The sequence below is a fragment of the Oncorhynchus mykiss genome, chromosome 13, assembly GCF_013265735.2.
Source record: "Oncorhynchus mykiss isolate Arlee chromosome 13, USDA_OmykA_1.1, whole genome shotgun sequence".
Lineage (NCBI taxonomy): Eukaryota > Metazoa > Chordata > Actinopteri > Salmoniformes > Salmonidae > Oncorhynchus > Oncorhynchus mykiss.
In genome coordinates, this window is record NC_048577.1 from 20095208 (window position 1) to 20122641 (window position 27434).

A 27434-nucleotide genomic window follows, 5' to 3' on the forward strand; every position below is an offset into this window, starting at 1 on the left:
TTTTACTGGAGATTTGCTTGCGGTGCCCTTAATTCTAGAATCATGTATCTATTTTTTCCCCCCATCGGCCTTTTGATGCTAAATTGTGTGTTGTCTGACTGTCTGCCTATGTCTGAGGCTGAGTGTCCTCTTCATGGAAAAGACGGGCTCTTACAAACAGAGCAATCTTCCTCAGCTTTTCTGCCCCCTTATTTAACCCAGCGACTGACAATTACAGTTTGGATTATATTGGGAATGATTTGAACAGGGGATTTCAGTGTGCCTGAAAACTCTTATTTTGCGGTCCTGCTCTCTATGGATTTATCTCCATACTCTAGATCCTCTAAAGCTGTGCAGCAGAAACTGAGACAATTATATCCCTTTCTCTTAATTAAAGATGGCCGCCCACTGTTCAGCTATTCAGTTATTCTCTGCATCCATCTCCATCCACTCTCCCCGTGTCCAGATTGAGCCGTGTATGATGTCCGCTTACTGCAGTGGGTCCAGCTGTCAGGCCCAACATCTGTCTCCAATTGGTCTGTAGATGTCAAACAGGAGGGGGATTGGGATTTGTCCGAGCCAGGGGGGATTTGGGAGGCATGCAGGGGACTGTAATTACAGCTCACGTGGCGTCCAGAGTGGGCCGATCAGTCTGTCTAGTGCACAACTAGGGCCTTGGTCAAATGTAATGCACTATATAGGGAATAGGGTGCCATTAAAGTCTGCCTGGTGTAGTGGTTCCCCTGCAATAAAGAGAAAATTGAGTATAGATGGAGGCATAGTTCAGACATATGAACCCATTCTAAGGTGATCCTGGCATCCTAGTTAACACTACAGCTGGATTATAGGCCAACGTGATAGAATATCTTTCACGCCATGGGCTTGGTGTGACCGACTGGGTCCGAACCTGGGTCTCATGGGCAAAACAACACTGTGTTAGTCCGATGAGCTTCAAGCCTAGGCATTAATGACAGCTTCACGTCTCAGGCAAGGTTACTCATTAATGTGAGCGTGACTCACTGAATGACAGGGTAGGTGGAAAGGAGTGGAAGGGCAGGCGATTAAAGAAGCAGACTTGTATGGATTTATATGTGATAATAAACTAGCATTTCCATCATGGCTGGCTGTAGTGGGAAAATTCCCCAGTTCATGTGAAAGCCCAGTCATTTTGTAACATACTATGAACTGTAAATCATCATCATAGGCGTCATAACACTCAATCAGGTACACGTGTGCCAACACGCTTATGGAAAGCACGTTAAACGGTGTGGATTTGGATACACTCTACACACAGACCCAAGTGTTATCGAGAACAAATCCCAAGACTCCATATACAGAAGAGAATGTTGTTATTTTTTACCTCTGCTCTTTTTATCTGGCCGCTTCTGTAAAAGACTGCAGCTGTCATCTCGTAAGAGCCTTAGTTCCTGTCATAAAGTCCCACGGTGTTGATGGTGCAGTACTAAACATGCTTTGTCATAGCTTTGCGATAAAAACACCCACAGTACCTTGACACCCAAGTGTAAAATCCTACCACAGATTTAACTGCAATAAATGATACAATTGTTATCAACAAGATGCCATATAAAGGATCACTGAGTATTGCTGTGAATTTAAATTCAACCTATTTTGCATATCATGGCACTTTTGGTCCCGGGTCCAGACGAGCCAGATCTTCCACCCAGATTTGCAAATCACATACCACCATAGTCCCTGTGCCAAAGAACACCAAGGTAACCTGTCTAAATGACTACCGACCCATAGCCCTCACCTCTGTAGCCATGTAGGGCTTTGAAAAGCTGGTCATGGCTCACATCAACACCATTATCCCAGAAACATTAGACCCACTCTAATTTGAAAACTGCCCCAACAGATCCACAGATGATGCAATCTCTATTGCCCTCCACACTGCCCTTTCCCACCTGGACAAAAGGAACACCTACGTGAGAATGCTATTCATTGACTACAGCTCAGCGTTCAACACCATAATGCCCTCAAAGCTCATCTCTAAGCACCCTGGGACTAAACACCTTCCTCTGAAACTGGATCCTGGACTTCCTGACAGGCAGCCCTCAGGTGGTAAAGGTAGGTAACACATCTGCCACACTGATCCTCAACACAGGGGCCCCTCAGGGGTGCGTACTCAGTCTCCTCCGGTACTCCCTGTTCACCCATGACCAAGCACGACTCCAACACTATCATTAAGTTTGCCGTCGACACAACAGTGGTAGGCCTGATCACTGATAATGATGAGAGCTTATAGGGAGGAGATCAGAGACTTGGCAGTCTGGTGCCAGGACAACAACTTCTCCCTCAACGTGATCAAGACAAAGGACATGATTGTGGACTACAGAAAAGGAGGACCGAGCACACCCCCCCATTCTCATCGGCGGGGCTGTAGTGGAGCAGGTTGAGAGCTTCAAGTTCCTTGGTGTCCACATCACCAACAAATGATCAATGTATTGGATGAAACATTGGATGAAACATTTGGCTGGTTATATAAAAGCATTTGAGACGACAGAAAAACAAAGATGCCATGTAAAGGATCACTGAGTATTGCTGTAAATTTAAATTCAACCTATTTTACATATCATGCTTGTTCCTATGCAAAGTGTGCCAACTAGGAACTATATGTTAAAACAGTCACCACAAGGACCTAAAAAAGGGGCTACACCTCAAAAGGCCCAACGTCAACACAGGCTGTGATTTTGGCCAGTTTACCGCAGTTCTAGTGAAACTCAGCATTACGTAATAAATACGGGGACTTAAAACAATAAATATCCCCCAGGAGAGCAGGGTTCAGCAATAGAAATACAATCTCACTGATGGTCCAGGTCAAGTCCCTTTTATACTGAGGGAGGAAATACATGCATGAGCATCACTGTTAGCTGTAAATCCTTGACATGCATTTATTTATCTTCCATCTCAACCAGAAATCCAGCTGTATATCCTTTTCTTTTGATAGACAAAGGCCTAAAAAAGTTAATGTAGTTCTTATAGGACATGTGCCACATAATCGTCACTGTTGCCTGTACAACAATCCTAACATTCTCAAAAGTTTTCTTAAGGTGGGCATTTGATATCACTTTCACAAGGGTGCAATGAACAACATTGATTGTGAATTTCTTGTGTTGATTCTTTGTTGTTAGGTCAAGTTTATCACAAATCAGCAGTAGGAGGTGGCATTGATCAAGGGAGGCTACTGACATGTTTTTATCTGTCCTTTGATGTTCTGCAACTGGAGAGAGATTGGGGTGAGGTCAAGGTGTGAACTCTGCGTTTTTCCATGCATGTTTCCGGTACTCGACGGACATATAGTCCATTTTAGGATATGTTTAGTTTAGTTAACTGACTAATAATTTCTAGGATTTCCCATAGGGTAAGCATATATTCTGCATAAGTTTTTGGAATGAAATGAAACAGGGGTGTGTCTTTTCGAAGAAACTGTAAAGAAACACGCCTCCGTGTCATTTACTGCCAAAGAAACTGCGTCTTACGACAACGACCGACCGATACTATTCTGATAACACGTTTTAGCTCTGTGGTTATGTCTTATAATTTAGGTTAAAGGTAGATTGCTGTTTTTTTATTTATTTTTATTTATTTTTTATTAAATCTAAGAATAAGTCTCTCATTGTTATTTCGGTTTCTTAAATTTCGTGGATTTGTATTTGAAACGGCATGATGTTGGCTTTTTGTCGTTCATTGATATTCCTAATGGTTTTGGTCACGGCGGTTTCCACACTGGGTAAGTTGGTTAACCTGAATGAAAACTTTGAAACCTACATTGCTTTGATTGAAGAACAATGTGGGTTATTATTATTCTGATTACAAATGGGAAGGGATGATTTGCGGTAATTAGGCGTAGCTATGTAATAATACTGTAATAACAATTTTGTCTGTAGGTTCTCTTTTTAAGTCATGGTGTTTTGCCCACTTGTAGTAATTCGGCACACTATGTACTAAATCAGCTCACATCATCTTTTGTCAGTATCCTAACCGCCTAACGTCCCCACATAATGTTATAAAAATACAAATGGGCAGTCATTCGGAGTCGTCTGCATGTGTTTGAACCTGCTCTTAGAATAAACAGACAACTCCTCATTATGTCTCACCTGCTCCTCAATTCTAACTATAAACCACAGGTTGTCAAATTAGTATTGTATTTCATTCTAACATACATTAGGTAGGCAACTATTTGCGTAGGACATAGCTGCTAGGCATAAATAAATGTACTTTGGTCTTACATTAGCTTACCTAAACTACAGTATAATAAAATGTTAAGATCAGATTCCGTGGTACCAAAGGTGGTTTAACACGGGTGTGTTAAATCCCGGGACTGGTTATCTCCTTGCGTGCTTGCTTAGACTGCAGACCTTTCTGTTCTTTTCAAGTAGGCTCATAAAACAAACATCAGTGCTTTACTATGATAAGCATGAGCAGGGCAATGCTTAGGTGCTTTCTGCAGTTCATTGTGGGCAAGGCAGTGTTGCAAAATGGGTCTAATAGTTTATGGGAAGGACTTTTGAAGCAATGCAGACGGGCAACAATGTAGCCCAACTCACCTGGACAAAGTAACACTCTTATTTGCTTCCTCATTGCTGCCAATATTTACCGGCCATTTTCAAGAAGGGAAAAAGCAGTGTCTAATACATTATAAGTCAATGGAGATCTCTGGTTGAGATGAGAGTTGTGACGTGTCGTTTGGATGATCATATAGTTGTCTAACAGGAATTGCCCGGGGTGCTGACATGAGGAAGTTAGTGTTGCTCAATAACACTTTGATTAACAAATGATTTCATTTGATTTGTGTACAGAGGGGTGGTTGTTTAGCAACAAAACCGACGCTTGCACAACGACGGGGCAAAACAGGGTTGGCTTAGATTGTTGACAACAAACTATATACATCCTTCATATGTTTATTAAAAAAAAAAGAAAATCATATCAAAGCACGGCCCCGGGGCGCGCTTCATTTTCGTGATGCGATTGATTGGGGCAGAAATCCGTGTGTTGTTGTGATTCTGGATAGCCAGATAGCAACAATTACAAGCTAAAATAATTATTTTTTTTACAAGAAGCTGCCATGTGGGGGGGAATCGTAGGTGGCTCGTTTCAGCTAGTTTGATCTGGTTATTGATACCATCCCTTAGAAAAAATATTGCAGTTCTGAAACTGCTGGAAAAGTTCAGAAACTGCAGTTAACTGTGGTATTTTGGACCCAGTAATTGCAGAATAATTGCACTGTATCTGCAGATACACTGAGAAATTATTGCAGTAAATAAAACTTGGAAGTAGTATTTGCAGAATACTGCATTTATACTGCAATTATAAACAGGGTGGTTCGAGCCCTGAATGCTGATTGGCTGACAGCCATGTTATATCAGACCGCATACCACAGATATTACAAAACATTTTCAAATCAAATCAAATTTTATTTGTCACATACACATGGTTAGCAGATGTTAATGCGAGTGTAGCGAAATGCTTGTGCTTCTAGTTCCAACAATGCAGTAATAACCAACAAGTAATCTAACTAACAATTCCAAAACTACTGTCTTGTACACAGTGTAAGGGGATAAAGAATATGTACATAAGGATATATGATGAGTGATGGTACAGAGCAGCATAGGCAAGATACAGTAGATGGTATCGAGTACAGTATGTACAAATGAGATGAGTATGTAAACAAAGTGGCATAGTTTAAAGTGGCTAGTGATACATGTATTACATAAGGATACAGTCGATGATATAGAGTACAGTATATACGTATGCATATGAGATGAATAATGTAGGGTAAGTAACATTATATAAGGTAGCATTGTTTAAAGTGGCTAGTGATATATTTACATCATTTCCCATCAATTCCCATTATTAAAGTGGCTGGAGTTGAGTCAGTGTCAGTGTGTTGGCAGCAGCCACTCAATGTTAGTGGTGGCTGTTTAACAGTCTGATGGCCTTGAGATAGAAGCTGTTTTTCAGTCTCTCGGTCCCAGCTTTGATGCACCTGTACTGACCTCGCCTTCTGGATGATAGCGGGGTGAACAGGCAGTGGCTCGGGTGGTTGATGTCCTTGATGATCTTTATGGCCTTCCTGTGACATCGGGTGGTGTAGGTGTCCTGGAGGGCAGGTAGTTTGACCCCGGTGATGCGTTGTGCAGACCTCACCACCCTCTGGAGAGCCTTACGGTTGAGGGCGGAGCAGTTGCCGTACCAGGCGGTGATACAGCCCGCCAGGATGCTCTCGATTGTGCATCTGTAGAAGTTTGTGAGTGCTTTTGGTGACAAGCCAAATTTCTTCAGCCTCCTGAGGTTGAAGAGGCGCTGCTGCGCCTTCTTCACAATGCTGTCTGTGTGAGTGGACCAATTCAGTTTGTCTGTGATGTGTATGCCGAGGAACTTAAAACTTGCTACCCTCTCCACTACTGTTCCATCGATGTGGATAGGGGGGTGTTCCCTCTGCTGTTTCCTGAAGTCCACAATCATCTCCTTAGTTTTGTTGACGTTGAGTGTGAGGTTATTTTCCTGACACCACACTCCGAGGGCCCTCACCTCCTCCCTGTAGGCCGTCTCGTCGTTGTTGGTAATCAAGCCTACCACTGTTGTGTCGTCCGCAAACTTGATGATTGAGTTGGAGGCGTGCGTGGCCACGCAGTCGTGGGTGAACAGGGAGTACAGGAGAGGGCTCAGAACGCACCCTTGTGGGGCCCCAGTGTTGAGGATCAGCGGGGAGGAGATGTTGTTGCCTACCCTCACCACCTGGGGGCGGCCCGTCAGGAAGTCCAGTACCCAGTTGCACAGGGCGGGGTCGAGACCCAGGGTCTCGAGCTTGATGACGAGCTTGGAGGGTACTATGGTGTTGAATGCCGAGCTGTAGTCAATGAACAGCATTCTCACATAGGTATTCCTCTTGTCCAGATGGGTTAGGGCAGTGTGCAGTGTGGTTGAGATTGCATCGTCTGTGGACCTATTTGGGCGGTAAGCAAATTGGAGTGGGTCTAGGGTGTCAGGTAGGGTGGAGGTGATATGGTCCTTGACTAGTCTCTCAAAGCACTTCATGATGACGGAAGTGAGTGCTACGGGGCGGTAGTCGTTTAGCTCAGTTACCTTAGCTTTCTTGGGAACAGGAACAATGGTGGCCCTCTTGAAGCATGTGGGAACAGCAGACTGGTATAGGGATTGATTGAATATGTCCGTAAACACACCGGCCAGCTGGTCTGCGCATGCTCTGAGGGCGCGGCTGGGGATGCCGTCTGGGCCTGCAGCCTTGCGAGGGTTAACACGTTTAAATGTCTTACTCACCTCGGCTGCAGTGAAGGAGAGACCGCATGTTTTCGTTGCCGGCCGTGTCAGTGGCACTGTATTGTCCTCAAAGCGGGCAAAAAAGTTGTTTAGTCTGCCTGGGAGCAGGACATCCTGGTCCGTGACTGGGCTGGATTTCTTCCTGTAGTCCGTGATTGACTGTAGACCCTGCCACATGCCTCTTGTGTCTGAGCCGTTGAATTGAGATTCTACTTTGTCTCTGTACTGACGCTTAGCTTGTTTGATAGCCTTGCGGAGGGAATAGCTGCACTGTTTGTATTCGGTCATGTTACCAGACACCTTCCCCTGATTAAAAGCAGTGGTTCGCGCTTTCAGTTTCACGCGAATGCTGCCATCAATCCACGGTTTCTGGTTAGGGAATGTTTTAATCGTTGCTATGGGAACGACATCTTCAACGCACGTTCTAATGAACTCACACACCGAATCAGCGTATTCGTCAATGTTGTTGTCTGACGCAATACGAAACATGTTTCACTGCCCTAATTATGTTGGTAACCAGTTTATAATAGCAATAAGGCACCTCGGGGGATTGTGATTTATGGCCAATATACCACGGCTAAGGACTGTGTCCAGGAACTCCATTGTGCATAAGAACAGCCCTTAGCCGTGGTATATTGGCCATATGCCACATCTCCAAGCCTTTACTGCTTTATTATACCATAGTGCACTCTGACTGCAATCTTTTTTCATAAGGGATGTTTTAACCGATGTCATGCCTATGCTAAAATTAGCTAGCTTAACCAACAACTGTAATGATGTATTTGAGAGAAGCGCTCATTGTATATATATTTTCAGTAAGAAAAATGATTTGTTCTGGAGTCTAAATGACACCAACGGAGGATCACCTTATTTAGCTCATTCGTGGGGGTGGTCACAGAGGAAACTGGTTGCATCATCAAGCAGATACTGCATACATTCAATCTTCAAAGTTTAGATCACATATTGTTTTGAAATTACACCTATGATTGAATACATCCCTTTACAAAGACAGGTGGAACTGTTTAGCCTTTGTGCCAACGCGGTTGCCATGAACAAGCAGTCTAGTCAATGTACTCTGGTGAAGGTTTCCTTGGTACGAACCCTCATGAGCAAAAAAATGTCAAGATGTAAGAACCGAGACTACCTGCATGACGGGTTCGTCACCTTGCCCCCATAAGCCTACTAACTAAATGGAATGTCTTGTTTTCCTGGACAGTTCCACCTCCAGAAAATGTGACAGTGAGCTGTAACAACTTACAGACAACTGTTGATTGGAACCACAGTGAACTGCTTCATCGACCTCTCTTCAAATTGAAAATAACTGGTGATCACAGGTGAGCTTTGCTGGTATTCTAATGAGTAGTAGCTACTACAGGCTACTCCTGACTTGGTTTTGGATGACCCTTCATAATGGCTTACATATGACATATACACCATGGTAGGAGGAACTATAGGAAGGTAGATGGTTTGTAATGGCACCAAACACACAAACATGTTTGACTCCGTTCTAGCCATTACGATGAGCCCGTCCTCCTATAGCTCCTCCCAATAACCTCCTCTGATATACACTATGAAAGAACAATGAGGGACAGTATCCCGGTGTTACGAATCCCTTTGGCTCTACAGTGTAGGGGGGGGATGGCAACAAGACCCATAACATAACTCATGCAAATAACAGTGAAAAAGTAACAGTGAGACCAAATAACCACAGACAACTTAAATCTACCGTCAAACACTCATGGTTTATTTGGTAAACACACGGTAAAGGGGGGGCAGGAAAAGAGGCTGAGCTGGACCCAAGGAAAGAAATAAGTATCCAAAAACAACCCTAAGCTAGACTACCTGCTTTAAGAACAGCTAGCTAACTAACCAAAAATACAGTGGGTGGTCCGCCCAGTTCTACCTAGTGCTCTTAGACAAAGTGTTTCTATGGGTTGTGTATGCCCATTGGCGACTTGTCTTGGTACCCCCTTTTCCCACCATCAAACAAACAGTCAAACACCATAACAAAAACAATACTCACAGGGTAACAGACAAAGTGACATGTCGTTGCTAAACCAAACAAGCGCTCTACAGAGAGATGGCATGACAGAGAGATTGAGCTCCAGAGAAAACAACTGACAGGGTTTTTAAACCAAGGGAAAGGGAATGTGATAGGGTAAGGGAAAAGGAGCAGGTGTCTTCTGATTGATGACTGATTGTTAACTGATGATTGTCACCTGTGAGGGGAGAAGGAGAGAAAAGAAATACATACAGGATACACACAGGATACCTGTATCCAGAACACCCGGACACAGATTAAACCTAGTCATGAACTAAGAAGCATGTTACAATGGAGATTCAAATAGATTTTTAGTCCAGGACTAGGCTTAGTCTGTATCTGGGAAACCGGCCCTGAATGTTTATTCATGTTTGTAATATCATGCTTTAATTGTTGATGAAATATGAGTTTGTCTAACTATACTGAACAAATATAAATCCAACATGTAAAGTGTTGGTCCCATGTTTCATGAGCTGACATAAAATATCCCAGAAATGTTCCATACGCACTAAAGAAGGCTTATTTCTCTAAAATGTTGTGCACAAATTTGTTAACGTCACAGTTAGTGAGCATATCTCCTTTGCCAAGATAATTCATCCATCTGACAGGTGTGGCATATCAAGAAGGTGATTAAACAGGATGATCATTACACAGGTGTGCTGGGGACAATAAAAGGCCACTCTAGAATGTGCACTTTTGTCACACAACACAATGCCAGATGTCTCAAGTTCTGAAGGAGCGTGCAATAAGGTTGCTGACTGCAGGAATGTCCAACAGAGCTGTTGCCAGGGAATTGAATGTTAATTTCTCTACCATAAGCCGCCTCCGACATAATTTTAGAGAATTTGGCAGTACTTCCAACCGGCCCCACAACCGCAGACCATTCTTCACCTGCGGGATCGTCTGAGACCAGCCACCTGGACAGCTGATGAAACAGTGGGTTTGCACAGCTGAATAATTTCTGCACAAATTGTCAGAAAACGTCTCAAGGAAGATCATCTGCATGCTCGTCGTCCTCACCAGGGTCTTGACCTGACTGCAGTTCGGCGTCGTAACTGACTTCAGTGGGCAAATGCTCCCAGTCGATGGCCATTGGCACACCAGAGAAGTGTGCTCTTCACGGATGAATCCCGGTTTCAACTGTACTAGGCAGATGGCAGACAGTATGTATTGCGTCGAGTGGGCAAGCAGTTTTCTGATGTCAGCGTTGTGAACAGAGTGCCCAATGGTGACGGTGGGGTTAGGGTATGGGCAGTCATAAGCTACAGACAACAAACACAATTGCATTTTATCGATAGATACTGTTACAAGATCCTGAGGCCCATTGTTGTGCCATTGATCCCCCACCATCACCTCATGTTTCAGCATGATAATTCAAAGGCCCCATGTCACAAGGATCTGTACACAATTCCTGGAAGCTGAAAATGTCTGCAAACTCACCAGACATGTCACCCATAGAGCATTTTTTTGGGGTGTTCTGTATCAGCGTGTATGACAGCATGTTCCAGTTCCTGCCAGCAACTTTACACAGCCATTGAAGCGGAGTGGGACAACATTCCACAGGCCACAATCAACAGCCTGATCAACTCTATACAAAGGAGATGTGCCAAACTGCATGAGACAAATGGTGGTCACACCAGATACTGACTGGTTTTCTGATCCATGCCCCTACTTTTTTTTTTAAATATCTGAGACCATATCTGTATTCCCATTCATGTGAAATCTATAGATTAGGGCCTAAAGAATGTATTATATGAACTGTAACTCAGTAAATTCCAGTGATTTCCTTATATGAACTGTAACACAATAACATTTTTGAAATTGTTGCATGTTGCGTTTATGTTTTTGTTCAGTGTATATAATTTGATTGAAAAGAATAGCATGCGTATGTTATGGGCATCAGATACCTCCTAACAGATCTATCTGCTTATTCAACTATTATACATGATCTATTAACAGTTTCTAACTCTGTTTGTTGGTTGAGTGCCGTCTTTCTGTTAAATGTATCTAATGCTCACTGTTTTTTTGTAATAGTTTGTGGGAGAATTCTACTAAACAGCATCATTATGACCTCTCCCCCTTGATGTGGAATGTTTTTTTTTAATAGTTCGTGGGAGAATTCCACTAAACAGCATCATTATGACCTCTCCCCCTTGATGTGGAATGCTAAAGAACTGGATCGCTACTTTGTGAAGATAACGGCCATTGATGAAATGGAGGAATCAGCATCTCAGAAGTCCTCGATATTCACATTTAATAGATACCTTACAGCTGACATCCACTGTAAGTACAATGTTTTCAAAAGTGGGTTTTCAAAGTGGGCATTGAAAGCATATCAATATTTTTCCTCATTGTATAGAAACAGGATTTCGTTGTGTGACGTAAAAATGACATCCATCCAAGCGACAGAGAGGTACAGTACCAGTCAAAAGCTTGGACACACATACTCCTTCAAGAGTGTGCAAAGCTGTCATCAAGGCAAAGGGTGGCTACTTTGAAGAATCTCATATAAAAATATTTTGTTTTGTTGAACACTTTTTTGGTTACTACATGATTCCATATATGTTATTTCATAGTTCTGATATCTTCACTATTATTCTACAATGTAGAAAATAGTAATAAATAAATAAAAACCCTTTAATGAGTAGGTGTGTCTAAACTTTTGACTGGTACTGTACATATGACAATTTTTCTATTTTATTTTACTAGGCAAGTCAGTTAAGAACAAATTCTTATTTTCAATGACAGCCTAGGAACAGTGGGTTAACTGCCTGTTCATGGGCAGAATGACAGATTTGTACCTTGTCAGCTCAGGGATTTAAACTTGCAACCTTTCGGTTACTAGTCCAACTCTCTAACCACTAGGCTACCCTGCCACCCCATTGAGGTAGTCCTCGTCCGGGTCAGTATATTGAGGTAGTCCTCCTCCAGGTCAGTATATTGAGGTAGTCCTCCTCCAGGTCTGAATAGTGAGGTAGTCCTCCTCCAGGTCAGTATATTGAGGTAGTCCTCCTCCAGGTCAGTATATTGAGGTAGTCCTCCTCCAGGTCAGTGTATTGAGGTAGTCCTCCTCCAGGTCAGTATATTGAGGGAGTCCTCCTCCAGGTCTGAATAGTGAGGTAGTCCTCCTCCAGGTCAGTATATTGAGGTAGTCCTCCTCCAGGTCAGTATATTGAGGTAGTCCTCCTCCAGGTCAGTATATTGAGGTAGTCCTCCTCCAGGTCAGTATATTGAGGTAGTCCTCGTCCAGGTCAGTATATTGAGGTAGTCCTCCTCCAGGTCAGTATATTGAGGTAGTCCTCGTCCAGGTCAGTATATTGAGGTAGTCCTCCTCCAGGTCAGTATATTGAGGTAGTCCTCGTCCAGGTCAGTGTATTGAGGTAGTCCTCCTCCGGGTCAGTATATTGAGGTAGTCCTCCTCCAGGTCAGTATATTGAGGTAGTCCTCCTCCAGGTCAGTATATTGAGGTAATCCTCGTCCAGGTCAGTGTATTGAGGTAGTCCTCCTCCAGGTCAGTATATTGAGGGAGTCCTCCTCCAGGTCAGTATATTGAGGGAGTCCTCCAGGTCTCCAGGTCAGTATATTGAGGTACTCCTCCTCCAGGTCAGTATGTTGAGGTAGTCCTCCTCCAGGTCAGTATATTGAGGGAGTCCTCCTCCAGGTCAGTATATTGAGGGAGTCCTCCTCCAGGTCAGTATATTGAGGGAGTCCTCCTCCAGGTCAGTATATTGAGGGAGTCCTCCTCCAGGTCAGTATATTGAGGTAGTCATCCTCCAGGTCTGAATAGTGAGGTAGTCCTCCTCCAGGTCAGTATATTGAGGTAGTCCTCCTCCAGGTCAGTATATTGAGGGAGTCCTCCTCCAGGTCAGTATATTCATTACTGCAGGCTTTTGCTCTAACTCTACCCTAATACCCTTTTCATTTTATCTCAGGCAAGTTGGATTTCCCTGCTGTAAAAGTGTCAATGAAGGATATGAAGGTCACAGTGAGCTTCGACAACCCCTACCACCTGTACACAGAACTGAAAGAGTCTCGCATGGGTGACGATGACAAACGCTTCCTATCCCAAGTAACCTATGAAAATGTAAGTATGATGAAAATTGCCCTTAATTGGTTAGAATCTACAGTGTACATTCAGAGGGTACACACGGGTTATATCCATTGAATTACTTTGCCCAGTGCATTAGTAACGATGACCCAACGTTGACATCTATGGATACTTAACGATGATGTTGACATTTCGATTTTTTTTACTAATTGCATATTCTTTCTTCTGTCTGCAGACTAATCACACGTTTGAGTGCCAGATAGAAGACAAAGTCTGCCGTCATGACTTCACAGTCCTGGGGAACAAGGAGAAGTACTGTGTTAGTCTGGAGGGGAATTCAATGGGCCACCGAGTTATGTTCAACAGAAAAGGGCCCATCTGTGTCAATGAAGACAGTACGTACACTACCTTTGTTGACATGACACTTTATTTGTTATGTCTGGTCCAAGTATTTAACTCTGACATTTTTGTTTGTATGAATTATTGCAGTTTTGATGGAATTATTATAGTCAAAAGGAATAGCGGCCATGGAAAGTTAACTTACACTGACATAGTATGCTAGTTAAGCGATTCCGTGACTGATATGTTTGTCTGTCTGCAGAAACAGTTTCACTGGAATCATTTTTGCCATTGATCATCATTGGCATTGTGGCCTTTGTAGTCTTTGTGACAATAAGACTCTGCAAGAGAAGCATGCGGAAAAGAAACTTGTCCAATTTCCCAAAGACTTTGGTAAGCGCATAATGTGTATGGTGGGTAATGTATGTATTATGTAGAACGAGTAAAATGTCGTGTATTTTATGTATAAAGCAGTACTACTTTCTCCTCTGGGACAAGTTCATCCTATCCGATGCTTTTGCTTGTTGCTAGAACAGTATATGATATCGGTTTGTTTTCTGGTCCCAAACCGTAACCATACACCCTCTGAGCCGACTAATCTCAATGTGGCTTTGTATTATTCTTTCACAGGCTTCAATCTTATCAAACTCACACGACAAGAATATAATGGACCTGCAATTTGAGATCATAGCGCACATCAGTGGCATAGAACCAGTTACCACCACATCCCAGAGCCTGTTGGAAACTTCAGAAGAGGAGCAGGAACCGGTTGAGAGTCCGACCAATAGCGTTGGATTTTCGGCTAACCCCTTTAGTTCTGGGCAGGTGGGAGAGGGCTTATCGGACAGCAGGAGCCAATTACGGACTGAGCTTCAGGTGACACAGCCATACTCTGTGCTGCTGTGTGGAGATGACTCCGAGGAATCAGAGGACATGGATTCCACAGCTTCTGGCTATGACAGACAACACATTCCTCTACAAGAGGTGGAGGTGGAGATGAGTGCAGGAGATGTAGTGGTGGGCTATGGCTTTGTGTGATGTATTGTCTCTACCTTCTTGCCCTTTGTGCTATTGTCTGTGTAATGTTTTGCGGCTACCATGTTGTCATGTGTTGCTGCCATGCTATGTTGTCGTCTTAGGTCTCTCTTTATGTAGTGTTGTGGTGTCTCTCTTGTCATGAGTTCTGTCCTATATTTTTATTTTATTTTGTATTTTTAATCCCAGCCCCCTTCCCTGCAGGAGGCCTTTTGATAGGTCGTCAATATAAATAAGAATTTGTTCTTAACTGACTTGCCTAGTTAAAGGTAAAAAAAAATAAGTAGAGAAATGTTTATGAATTTTTGTACATTTTATTTAAAACTTTTTTTTAACAAGGCAAACCCTAACCCGGACGATGCTGGGCCAATTGTGCACCACCCAAGGGGACTCCCGATCACATCAGGTTGTGATACAGCCTAGAATCGAACCACCTCTAGCACTGAGATGCAGTGCCTTAGACCGCTGTGCCACTCGGGCTGACTCGGAGAACAGTCAGTGACAAAGTGCTCAAAGCCTCCAAGATGGCAGGCAGTTATACACCTGTACCACTCTTTCCACCTGAGCCATTTAAGGATAACAATAGGGATCTCTGACAACACTGGCCAACCTGTCATACTGGATTTACGACCAGCTTTATTTACGTCAACCACTCTTCCATGAAAATATGACCTTGTGGATCAACGGCACTAAAGATGTAGCACTGTAGGATAAAATACACCAAATAGTATGTATCCAAGCTAACCGACTAGGCTGTGAGATGCAAGGCAAATATCACCCACGACATTGGCCATCCACTGAAGTTGCATCAATTTCTTTCAATGTTTACCAAAGCTTCAGGCCAACTGCCATTAACCTGGTTAGATAATGATTGCCACTCGGTATGTTATTTTCTGTGGTATTTCTGTTTTTAATGGTCCCTGGGAGATTTCTGTAAGTCTATCGCCAGTTTAAATCTGTGTGCTGAACTAATCTTCAGTAAACTTTACTCAGGATGTAAAAAATATTTTGGGTGGTTGGGCATTGAAATATAATTGAATAACCAAATGAATGTCACACACACAACTGTAAAATAAAACAGACTAAGTATTTAATTTTTCTCAACAAAAAAACACCAGGAAGATTCTTTAGCTTTATTGTATAAGGTAAGAAGGGTTAGTGAACTGCACTCTGATGACTGACATGCTAACTTCAAAACAGTTGATCTATAAACATTTTTTTGCCTGAATTAGCATGGTCCCAGATCTGTTTGTGCTCTCCCCAACTCCTATGATCATTCTCACCATGACAGTAAGTCTGCAAGACTGCACAAACAGATCTGGGACCAGGCTACATTAATCTCTGAACACTTCACAAAAAAATGCCACACAGCCCATAGTCCTTGCGTTGGGGGTCCTCTGCAAAATGGCGGTTGCAGGGTTGTTGTCCATCAGTAATCCAGTTAAGAGGATGAGCACAAAGTCAGTCCCAATTCATCTTGTATCTGGGCAGCTAAGACAGCTTTAGACCCTGGACGTTGGAACGCAGGTTCAACATTTGTTTCTCTTGATAGACCTTTTCCTGTTTGAACGCCTCTTTGTTGGCCTTCTTTTCTGTTCTTCGCTCCTGTAGAAACATTCAAGCAATATGTTGTCAATGGTGAAGGACAATAAGCATTCTACAAGATATCCAAAATACATGAACCGTATTCATAGATGACGCTTACAAAAAAAAAAATGTAGTTATACAATGTATATCATTGCAGCAAAAAAAAGAAACGTCCCTTTTTCAGGACCCTTTCTTTCAAAGTTAATTCGTAAAAAAAATCAAAATAACTTCACAGATCGTCATTGTAAAAGGTTTAAACACTGTTTCCCATGCTTGTGTCAATGAACCATAAACAATTTCTGAACATGCACCTGTGGAACATTCTTTAAGACACTAACAGCTTACAGACGGTAGGCAATAAAGGTCACAGTTATGAAAACTTAGGACACTAGAGGCCTTTCTACTGACTCTAAAAAACACCAAAAGAAAGAATGCCCAGGGTCCCTGCTCATCTGTGTGAACGTGCCTTAGGCATGCTGCAAGGAGGCATGAGGACTGCAGATGTGGCCAGGGCATTAAATTGCAATGTCCGTACTGTGAGACGCCTAAGACAGCGCTACAGGGAGACAGGGCGGACAGCTGATGTTCCTCGCAGTGGCAGACCACGTAACAACTCCTGCACAGGATCAGTACATCCGAACATCACACCTGCGGGATAGGTACAGAATGGCAACAACAACTGCCCGAGTTACACCAGGAACGTACAATCCCTCCATCCGTGCCCAGACTGTCCGCAATAGGCTGAGAGAGACTGGACTGAGGGCTTGTAGGCCTGTTGTAAGGCAGGTCCTCACCAGACAACACCGGCAACAACGTCACCTATGGGCACAAATCTACCGTTGCTGGACCAGGCAGGACTGGCAAAAAGTGCTCTTCACTGATGAGTCGCGGTTTTGTCTCACCGGGGGTGATGGTCGGATTCACGTTCATCGTCGAAGGAATGAGTGTTAAACCGAGGTCTGTACTCTGGATCGGGATCGATTTGGAGGGTTCATCATGGTCTGGGGCGGTGTGTCACAGCATCGTCGGACTGAGCTTGTTGTCATTGCAGGCAATCTTAACGCTGTGCGTTACAGGGAAGACATCCTCCTCTCTCACGTGGTACCCTTCCTACAGGCTCATCCTAACATTCCACCAGCCATACTGCTCATTCTATGCGTGATTTCCTACAAGACAGGAATGTCAGTGTTTTGCCTTGGCCAACGAAGAGCCTGGATCTCAATCTTATTGAGCACGTCTGGGACCTGTTGGATCGGAGGGCTAGGGCCAATCCCCTCAGAAATGTCTAGGAACTTGCAGGTGGAAGAATGGGGTAACATCTCACAGCAAGAACTGGCAAATCTGGTGCACTCCATGAGGAGGAGATGCACTGCAGTACTTAATGCAGCTGGTGGCCACACCAGATACTGACTGTTACTTTTGATCCCCCCTTTGTTCAATTTCTGTTAGTCATTATTAAATTTCTGTTTGTCACATGTCTGTGGAAGTTGTTCAGTTTATCTCAGTTGTTGAATCTTATGTTCATACAAATATTTACACGTGTAAAGTTTGCTGAAAATAAAGGCAGTTGACAGTGAGTGGATGTTTCTTTTTTTGCTGAGATATAATATACTCTGGAAAAAACTGCATATTTTTGTTATTTTGACAAGTTGTCATTTTCTGCAAATAAATCCTCTCAATGACAATATCTTTATTTGGAATTTGGGAGAAATGTCAGTAGTTTATAGAATAAAATAAAAATGTTCATTTTACCAAAACACATACCTATAAATAGTAAAACGAGAAATATAAAAAAAAATGGGTAATATTGCAGTGGTCTCTTTATATATGTATACATACAGCTCTGGAGAGAAAATAAATAAATAAATAAATATATATATATATATATACAGTTGAAGTCGAAAGTTTACATACACCATAGCCAAATACATTTAAACTCAGTTTCACAATTCCTGACATTTAATCCAAGTAAAAATTCCCTGTCTTAGGTCAGTTAGGATCACCACTTTCATTTTAAGAATGTGAAATGTCAGAATAATAGTTGAGAATTATTTATTTCAGCTTTTATTTATTTCATCACATTCCCAGTGGGTCAGAAGTTTACATACTCTCAATTAGTATTTGGTAGAATTGCCTTTAAATTGTTCAACTTCGATCAAACGTCTCAGGTAGCCTTCCACAAGTTTCCCACAATAAGTTGGGTGAATTTTGGCCCAATCCTCCTGACAGGGCTGAGTCAAGTTTCTAGGCGTCCTTGCTAGCACACGCTTTTTCAGTTCTGCCCACAAATTTTCTATAGGATTGAGGTCAGGGCTTTATGATGGCCACTCCAATACCTTGACTTTGTTGTTCTTAAGCCATTTTGCCACGACTTTGGCTTGGGGTCATTTGTCCATTTGGAAGACCCATTTGCAACCAAGCTTTAACTTCCTGACTGATGTCTTGAGATGCTGCTTCAATATATCCACATAATTTTCCTCCCTCATGATGCCATCTATTTTGTGAAGTGCACCAGTCCCTCCTGCAGCAAAGCTCCCCCACAACAGGAGGCTGCCACCCCCATGCTTCACGGTTGGGATGGTGTTCCTCGGCTTGCAAGCCTACCCCTTTTTCTCCAAACATAACGATGGTCATTGTGGCCAAACAGTTCTATTTTTGTTTCATCAGACCAGAGGACATTTCGGCAAGTACAATCTTTGTCCCCATGTGCAGTTGCAAACCATAGTCTGGCTTTTTTATGGCAGTTTTAGGGCACTGGCTTCTTCCTTGCTGAGTGTCCTTTCAGGTTATGTCGATATAGGACTCGTTTTACTGTGGATATAGATACTTTTGTACCCGTTTCCTCCATCATCTTCACAAGGTCCTTTGCTGTTGTTCTGGGATTGATTTGTACTTTTTGCACCAAAGTACGTTCATCTCTAGGAGAAAAATATGCTCAACTATGCATATAATTGACAGCTTTGGAAAGAAAACACTCTGACGTTTCCAAAACTGCTAAGATATTATCTATGAGTGCCACAGAACTGATGCTACAGGCGAAACCAAGATGACATTTCAAACAGGAAATGGCCCAGATTTTGAAGGCGCTGTGTTCCAATGTCTCCTTATATGGCTGTGAATGCGCCAGGAATGAGCCTACACTTTCTGTCGTTTCCCCAAGGTGTCTGCAGCATTGTGACGTATTTGTAGGCATATCATTGGACGATTGACCATAAGAGACTACATTTACCAGGTGCCCGCTTGGTGTCCTCCGTCAAAATTATTGCGTAATCTCCAGCTGCGTGCATTTTTCCATTTGCTTCAGAGGAGAAACCCAACTGCCACGAATGATTTATCATTGAATAGATATGTGAAAAACACCTTGAGGATTGATTCTAAACAACGTTTGCCATGTTTCTGTCAATATTATGGAGTTAATTTGAAAAAAAGTTTGGCGTGGTAATGACTGAATTTTCAGGGTTTTTTCTTAGCCAAACGTGATGAACAAAACGGAGTGATTTCTCCTACACAAATAATATTTTTGGAAAAACTGAACATTTGCTATCTAACTGAGAGTCTCCTCATTGAAAACATCCGAAGTTCTTCAAAGGTAAATTATTTTATTTGAATGCTTTTCTTGTTTTTGTGAAAATGTTGCCTGCTGAATGCTAGGCTTAATGCTATGCTAGCTATCAATACTCTTACACAAATGCTTGTGTAGCTATGGTTGAAAAGCATATTTTGAAAATCTGAGATGACAGTGTTGTTAACAAAAGGCTAAGCTTGTGAGCCAATATATTTATTTCATTTGCAATTTTCATGAATAGTTAACGTTGCGTTATGGTAATGAGCTTGAGGCTATGATTACGCTCCCGGATACGGGATTGCTCGACGCTAGAGGTTAACAAGAAATTTGTGGAGTGGTTGAAAAACAAGTTTTAATGACTCCAACCTAAGTGTATGTAAACTTCTGACTTCAACTCTATATAAAAAAATGGAGCACAGTATTCCACCCTATGACAATTGTTCCAGGAGCTTTTTCAACCATTTTGTTACCAAGCCAACAATAAATTAATTCTCAACATGAACACCCAGAGCTATTAGCCCTGAGTATAGTAACCCACCCTGCGCTCTTCTCTGATAGCCTGTTTCCTGGCTTTCCGCTCCTCCTTGCTCTCCTCTCGAGGTCGGGGCTGTGTGGCAACTCGGGGCAGGTCTGAGTCGTTGATACGCTCCATGCGCTCCGCCTGCTTGGCTGTCGGGCCCCTCCCGGGAAGGACGTCCAGAGGAATGCCTGTCCTGGTAGACACTCGGATGGGCTTTGCCTGAGAAGAGAACACAGAAATACACTAAACGGTCATATCAACAGCAACAATGGCCCGGAGCTGATGCCTTGAATTCACAACTTAGTAGCTAACGTTGGGTAGGAAGACGAGCTAAAAGCCTCACAAAATGTTTAACGTTAGACATGCAACTTACTTACTTCGCTTAAACAACCAATAGAGGAAAACATGTCTTACCTTTGGTGGATCTTTGATGATTTTTGGATGGTTATACAAATTTGAATAGGTACCTTGGATAGTAAAGAAAGGATTTCAATATTCATTAACAAAAAAGGAAAATGTAGTAATTATGGTAATAAAGATCTAGCCAATAGGTATGTCATCAGAACAGAATTGTCATCAGGCATGTACTACAATGGTAATCTTAAAGTGTTAGTTACTGAACAGACAATAGCAACATGTTTAGTAGACTAACTTACTGAGAATGGTTTCACAGTCCCACTTCTCTGCCGGTGCCGTCAGGACAATGGTCTCCATCTCCTGTTCCTCTTCATCCTCCTCCTCCTCCCTCACCACTGGCAGCTCTTTAGGACCCAGGGCATCAGGCCTCCGGTAGCTGAAAGAACATAGTTGATTAAATGACTGTCATTATCTATAGTTAAACACACATACACACAAAGAAATGCTTATGGTAATCCATTGTGTCCAATGAGGACTTCCACCTCCGTCTTTATCTAAGAGTATTGCTATGGCAAAAGAGTTACACACACACACTCACTCTAACTCCTTCTGTTTGAAGTAGTCTTTGATGACCTCCTCCAGGCGAGCACTGTCTGGCTCGATATGCCCTTCCAGCTCAGCGTTGTCCAGGGCCCCAATCTCATCCTCATCAAACTGCTCGAAAAACTATGGGCAACAGAAAGAAACAAGTTCTAAAAACGATACAATGACATTCATTGAAATCATTGTTCGAATTAAAGGAATATCATAAGTTGAAATCAGCACCTGAGTGTAGGGCTGTTTTGCGGTGACCGTATTACCGCCACACCGGTGGTCACGAGTCATGAAGGCAGTCAAATTTCACATGAGCGTTTAGTCACGGTAATTAGGCTTCTCCAAGCTGATGCTGCTGCTGGTGATCAGTAGCTTACCAAACTGCCTGGTACTCAGCACTCGATTGTCCCTCTAATCACTCTGGCATCAACGCAAATGTAAAGGAAAATCTAATCAAACACTTCATGAGAGCCAATGAGCTCATGTTGCGGCACATTTCTATAGGCTATGCTATTGCAGGAGAAAGCAGAGTGATGGCCGCTAATAAAAAGAGGAGGATCCCATCAGCTTTCTATAGGCTCGGCCTACTATATTTATTTCTCAACTTTCCTAATATTAAGCACATTTCTTTCTCTTTACAACAGGAGTATAGACTATCTGGCTGGCATGAAAATAAACTGTGGGGAAAAACCTCCATCACTATTGCCCCGTGTTTCGATGCAGGTGCATGATAATGGTAAAATCTAAATAAGTAAAAATGTTACACATATATTAAATAGTATATGCAAAGACAAGATTCAATTAAATATAGTCTGATGGGTGACAATATTAGCCTATCACTTATGAATGATGCCCAGCATAAGAAAATAAAAAATGCTAAATGTAGATGCTAAATGTGTTTGTTAATTAACGGTCAATCACCGCGAGACCGACAGTTATTTGCTTGACAATCACCGTCTGACTACATTTTGTGACCGCCACAGCCCTGAGTGTTTATGCTGTTAGATCAGCCAGTCAACCACAGTTTATCTTTTACCAAAGGTCACAAAATGCAACCCAGGTCCAAACCCCAAAAGTATGTCCGGGGCTCACTGACCTTCTCAAAGCGGTCGTCCAGCAGTGTGAGCTGTTCGTTCCTCCTCATGACTGACGAGGTCATGGAGTATTCTGTGAAGCGAGTTTTCGTCTCCTCGTCCATGAACATGAACTCCCGGGGGCGCCCCTCGCCGTCCTCATCACCAGAGACACCGCCCTCGGAGTTAACGTCTCCCTCAGAGTCGCTCTCCTCTTCGTCTGTATCCTCCCACTCTTCATCACCATCACTGCAATATGAGAGTGAGTGAGAGAGAGAGTGAGTGAGAGAGCGAGAGGAGGTTTCCAACAGCGCAAAGGGACTTGGGAGAGCACGGCTTTATTGTGACAGGACTTCAATTAGCAGATGTTAACCAGCTCTTAGTAAGAAACTAAAAACACAAAAAGCAATCCTCTCTCTCTCAACAATTGTAATTTGATTGGTATAGTGAATGGGACTAAGGGTCACTAAAAATAAAGAAAACTGATATAAAGTTTACATTCTTACCCCACGCCAACAGCTCCTTTAACATCGTTGGCCTTCAAAATGAAGTCGTCATCCAGCACGTTGTCTGGGTCGTCAAAGTCAAAGTCCTCGTCGAGAGCAGCTACGATGTCTGGGTCCATGTCCAGCCTGGGTCCTTTGAGAAAAAAAACACGGGGGGGAGTTAAAAACTTGGAAGAATTCACTGATTTAGAGAATCATGACCTGGCGTTTGGTTTTGTTACTGACGGAGGCCTCTTACCTGAGATGGGGGCAGCTTTGTTCAACATTCCCACCTCCTCCTCAAACTCTGACGCAAACACAGAGGAGGGCAAGTTGAAGGAGACGGTCTGCTGAAGTTACAAAAGCATAGTAGGTTTAATACTTCCGTTTATCACAATGACCTCAAAAATACTGGCTACCCTACTCGCTGTTGCTATAAAATGTGTAGTGGTTATTAAGAGAAATGTAGTCATGATAGCTAATGTTGGCCCCATACCCCATCCTACAGTCACTCCTACCACAACCTAAAATACACTATGTATTGGGGAAAGTGGGGAAATTTGATCTCACAAATGCAAGCCTCTTAAAAACTACTCCAGCTAGCTACATTGTTAGCAAAGGACAAGATCATTTCAACTTGTATTTTCACCATCGGCGGTTTGGTCCAATATATAGCCCAAACATTCACACAACCGTTCCACTCAGCAACAACCACTGGACCTCCTGTTAAACTTACAGGAGTAACCTTTTCCTCCTCCTCCTCCTCATCTTCCTCGTCATCATCATCCCCATCCTGGAGGTCATGGGTACGTTTGCCTCTCTGTGATTTTCCGGATGAAGCCCACTCTACGGGCCGAGCCGTTTCTCTCAGGTGCTGCAGGTAGTTGTAGTCGTCGTCGAAAAACACCCCAAACTCCCTCTGCTCCTCTCGCCGCTTGTCCACCTCCACCTGAACACAGACAGTAGAGTAAGTGGTTACGGACCATGAGACAAAAAAATACAATTGTGCACATAAAGCAGGATTTTAATGCACCAAATATCTTGGTTGTCCTTGGCCAATGAATATCTACAACAAATATGTTTTTGACTTGAAGTGCAACTCTTCTACTAGGACAAGTAGCCTAAATATTGTAACCAATGGATGGATGTCTTTTGATGAAAACTGTGACCATTTCTTCCATTGCAACACTATATACCTGAGTAAAGTTTGGTACATGTACTAACACAGTGGGTACTAGAACCCCTGGGGGTACTTGGTCTATCCACAGGGGGTACTTGACACAAATCTCAATCAAAATGTACTTATAAAGCCCTTTCTACATCAGCAGATGTCACAAAGTGCTTATACAGAATCCAAGCCTAAAATCCCAAATCAGCAAGCAATGCAGATGGAGAAGCACGGACTCTCAAGACTCATGCACACGAGTGGGTACTTCAGCGGTACTCTGGGCATAGCAAAATGCAGATTCTATGCAATACTCATGTAAACACCCTACTCTGTTAATCTTAAATCGGCGTAAGGTCACATTAAATCGCAGATTAAAACACTTGCTTTTCTGAGCAATCTTTCAAATTCATAGGACATGTAAACAACTTCATCGGCGGTCCAGCGGTGTCTCTGATCTGCGCATGTGTTAGCACCAGCACGAGTGAAATGAGTTCGGTACAACTAAACGTATGCGTTTTAGAAGTCGTTTTTCCACATACAAACTTTACATGTCCGAACTCAGAATCAAATATGCTTCCCAAAAATAACATGTTCACTGTGGTAGAACGTTTATTTTGATTGGGGATTTTAGGCATTTATCAGAGCGTCAACAGGTAACCTTTTCAGAGGTGTCCAGATGTGTCCATGTAAACAGGATTATTAGGGGAATTGTTCTTCTTGCAAAACATGCATATACGTTTTAATCAAACTATTATATTAATCTGACTATCCACAGTAATCTCATTATTAACCATACTCAGTAACCGGTTGGGAACCACTGTAATAACACGTTCTTACCTTTTGTGCGGGTAGGAGGACATGCTGCGGTGCTTTCTCGTCAGCAGCGAGGGGGTCCCTCTGACTTCTGTGGACCAGGTGGAAGGTCACCGCTTTCTTCTTGTCAATGAATGCCTTCTTCCTTTTATTAGGCTAGAAAAGAAAGACATGTAGATATTGCAATTTGTTACATAGGCTTTGGGTCAACTGCATCAGGCTCAGATGCAGCAATATGTCAGTGACCTGTGTTGAGTGGTCACTGTTCATCACAAGCCCTTTGTACATGAGGGTTAGGCAGTAAGAAAGGAAGAACTGTTCTGAAATGTAAATTGATGTTCATGCACTAGCTAGTTAGCTAACTTAGCTTAACTTGCTAACAACCAACACACAATCTAGTTTGTTGGCTATTGCTAAAACGATCAAACTCACCCACACTTGAAACAACATATTAGCTAACTAACATGTTTGGTTTAGTAGACATTGATAAGCACAACAGTTGGCATTATTAATGTAACGCTAGTAAGTTAGCTGCCTGTCTGTCTGTCGACATAGATAGAATGCAAAGCTAAAACAACGTTGGCAGCTGAAAGTGTGCTTACCATAGTTCAATTGGATCGCTGTGAACACACTTTCAAAGTATTTTTACAAAAACGTTTCTGACAGTTATCTCGCGCTAAAATAGTGTCATTTACGGGGATGAAAAAAATAAATGTCAATGTTGTTTATCCACGCGGACTCCTTCCTCACACGCTGCTTCTACCATTTTTGGAACAAACCATTTCACAGGACAAAAGGGGTGTACTTTGTTCACTTCATACATTATATCAGATGGCTGGCTATACATTCTTGTATTTGTATTAATATATTATGTTGTCAAAGTATGTATTCTCTATGAAATAATTGTTAATTGAAAACCAATTAACTGAAATGTAAGTAGCCTGGCGGGTAGGAGCGTTGGGCCAGTAACCGAAAGGTTGCTGGATCGAATCCACAGCTGACAAGGTACAAATCTGTCGTTCTGCCCCTGAACAAGGCAGTTAATTTTTTTTATTAACACATCAATGCAGAAAGTACATGGAGGAACACAAGTATATATGAATAATATACAAAGGAAAATGGGGCTAGGGGATACAATATCACATTACACAAGGACCTTAAGGGACAGACATACTTATACTTCTAACAGTTTTTTTGTTAGAATATTTAATTGTCTTAAAATATAGTTCAATTTCTTTTTGTAAGGTAAGAAAATGTGTTTTGTTTGTAAATTTACATTTGTGAATATGAAATTTGGCACGACAAATAATCAAATTAATTACATAAAATTGTTTCAATTTATTTCTATCTTAGGTAAAGAATCCAAGCAGTACATCTCTGCATAATAGTGCAAAATCGTTGAGTTTATGTTTTTCTTAAACTTCTTCATATAGTGGTTGTCAGGATAATATTTATGAATAATTTTAAAGGAAACGTACTTAATTTTGTTAAGAAGTAGGTTCTGAGGGTCAGGTCTTGACACTCCTGAATAATAAAGCAACACCTGAGCAAGGCAGTTAAACTACTGTTCCCCGGGCGCCGATGACGTGGATGTTGATTAGGCAACCCGCCGCACCTCTCTGATTCAGAGGGGTTGGGTTAAATGCGGGAGACACATTTCAGTGGAAGCATTCAGTTGTACATTGACGAGGTATCCCCATTCCCCTAATACTTGTTCCCCTTCAGTTGGTATAACCCAGACGAGCAAACTAATCGATAATGAACAACAGGAATCGATCACAGCATCATTCAGCTCAAGACTTCCCGATATTTTGTGTAACCTTTATTTAAGAAAGTAAATCAGATAAGAACAAATTACTATTTACAATGACGGCCTACACCGGCCGAACCCGGAAGTCGCTGGGCCAATTGTGCGCCGCCCTACGGGGCTCCCAATCACGGCCGTTTGTGATACAGTCTGTTTTATTTTATTGGCACGAAATCTACAAAGCTTTTGTAATGTGAGGTGAGCAATAGCCAATGAGAGCTCACCAGAGAAGAAGCCAGTGAGATTACTTTATTTTGCATCACAAATAACGCGTAGACTATAGAGAAGGAGCGATTACTACCGCTAGTATACTTTTGCACTTGCCTTTAATCAAAGCCACATTGTCAAATCGCTACAGCTCTGAAGTTCACAAGCAATGTTATTAAATTCTAAATGTTGGCTAGGTATTTCAACTCTGGCAAGCGTGAATGTCTGACTGAAAATATTTCAGGCTGCTTTGAGCCACTGCTCCTTGCAGCTACATTAAATAACACAATTGTTTTCTTGAAACAGCGTGGTATCGACAATCCTCAACACCAAGTGAAAAATCTTGCAGCGTGTGATATCAGAGCCCAAAATCAATATCGACTCATTGGAGATCCACCATAAATATTTGCTCATTTAAGTAGGGCAATTTGTTTAATTTCTTCTTAGCATGCTGAGAAAGGATTCTACATTTGAATATTTATGGACAAATCTAAAGCTCAGACACAGACAGCAGATA

General features: G+C 42.4%; 2 protein-coding genes across 3 annotated transcripts; one reads left to right on the forward strand and one right to left on the reverse strand.

The window, feature by feature from the left end:
• The first annotated feature begins 3252 nt into the window (after positions 1–3252).
• LOC110485858 (interferon gamma receptor 1-like) lies at positions 3253–15845 on the forward strand. Its single transcript, XM_036940547.1, has 7 exons — positions 3253–3727; positions 8495–8612; positions 11427–11602; positions 13252–13403; positions 13603–13762; positions 13969–14099; positions 14337–15845. Exons 1-7 carry the CDS (start codon positions 3661–3663, stop codon positions 14742–14744), a joined length of 1212 nt encoding a protein of 403 aa, XP_036796442.1. The 5' UTR covers positions 3253–3660; the 3' UTR covers positions 14745–15845.
• On the reverse strand, positions 15836–25696 carry LOC110485859 (protein LTV1 homolog). Of its 2 annotated transcripts, none has more exons than XM_021557058.2 (11): positions 25506–25696; positions 24928–25059; positions 23659–23871; positions 23182–23269; positions 22944–23076; positions 22461–22686; positions 21369–21496; positions 21070–21206; positions 20828–20880; positions 20432–20632; positions 15836–16346 (listed from the first exon to the last, which is right to left on the reverse strand). In XM_021557058.2, the coding sequence occupies exons 1-11, from the start codon at positions 25506–25508 to the stop codon at positions 16233–16235; spliced, it is 1428 nt and encodes a 475-aa protein (XP_021412733.1). In that variant the 5' UTR covers positions 25509–25696; the 3' UTR covers positions 15836–16232. The 2 variants fall into 2 exon arrangements, with proteins under 2 accessions (XP_021412733.1, XP_021412732.1); XM_021557057.2 differs by having other exon boundaries at positions 23182–23272; positions 25506–25695.
• Positions 25697–27434: the final 1738 nt, after the last annotated feature.

Coding starts and splice junctions, on each gene's coding strand:
- LOC110485858 (XM_036940547.1), top strand. CDS start 3,661: ATGATGTTGGCTTTTTGTCGTTCATTGATATTCCTAATGGTTTTGGTC. Junction 13,404..13,602: donor CCCAAGTAACCTATGAAAAT/GTAAGTATGATG, acceptor TTCTGTCTGCAG/ACTAATCACACGTTTGAGTG. Junction 13,763..13,968: donor CATCTGTGTCAATGAAGACA/GTACGTACACTA, acceptor GTCTGTCTGCAG/AAACAGTTTCACTGGAATCA.
- LOC110485859 (XM_021557057.2), bottom strand. Junction 23,077..23,181: donor CAAAGCTGCCCCCATCTCAG/GTAAGAGGCCTC, acceptor TTTTTCTCAAAG/GACCCAGGCTGGACATGGAC. Junction 20,633..20,827: donor TCATCAAAGATCCACCAAAG/GTAAGACATGTT, acceptor TTCTCTTCTCAG/GCAAAGCCCATCCGAGTGTC.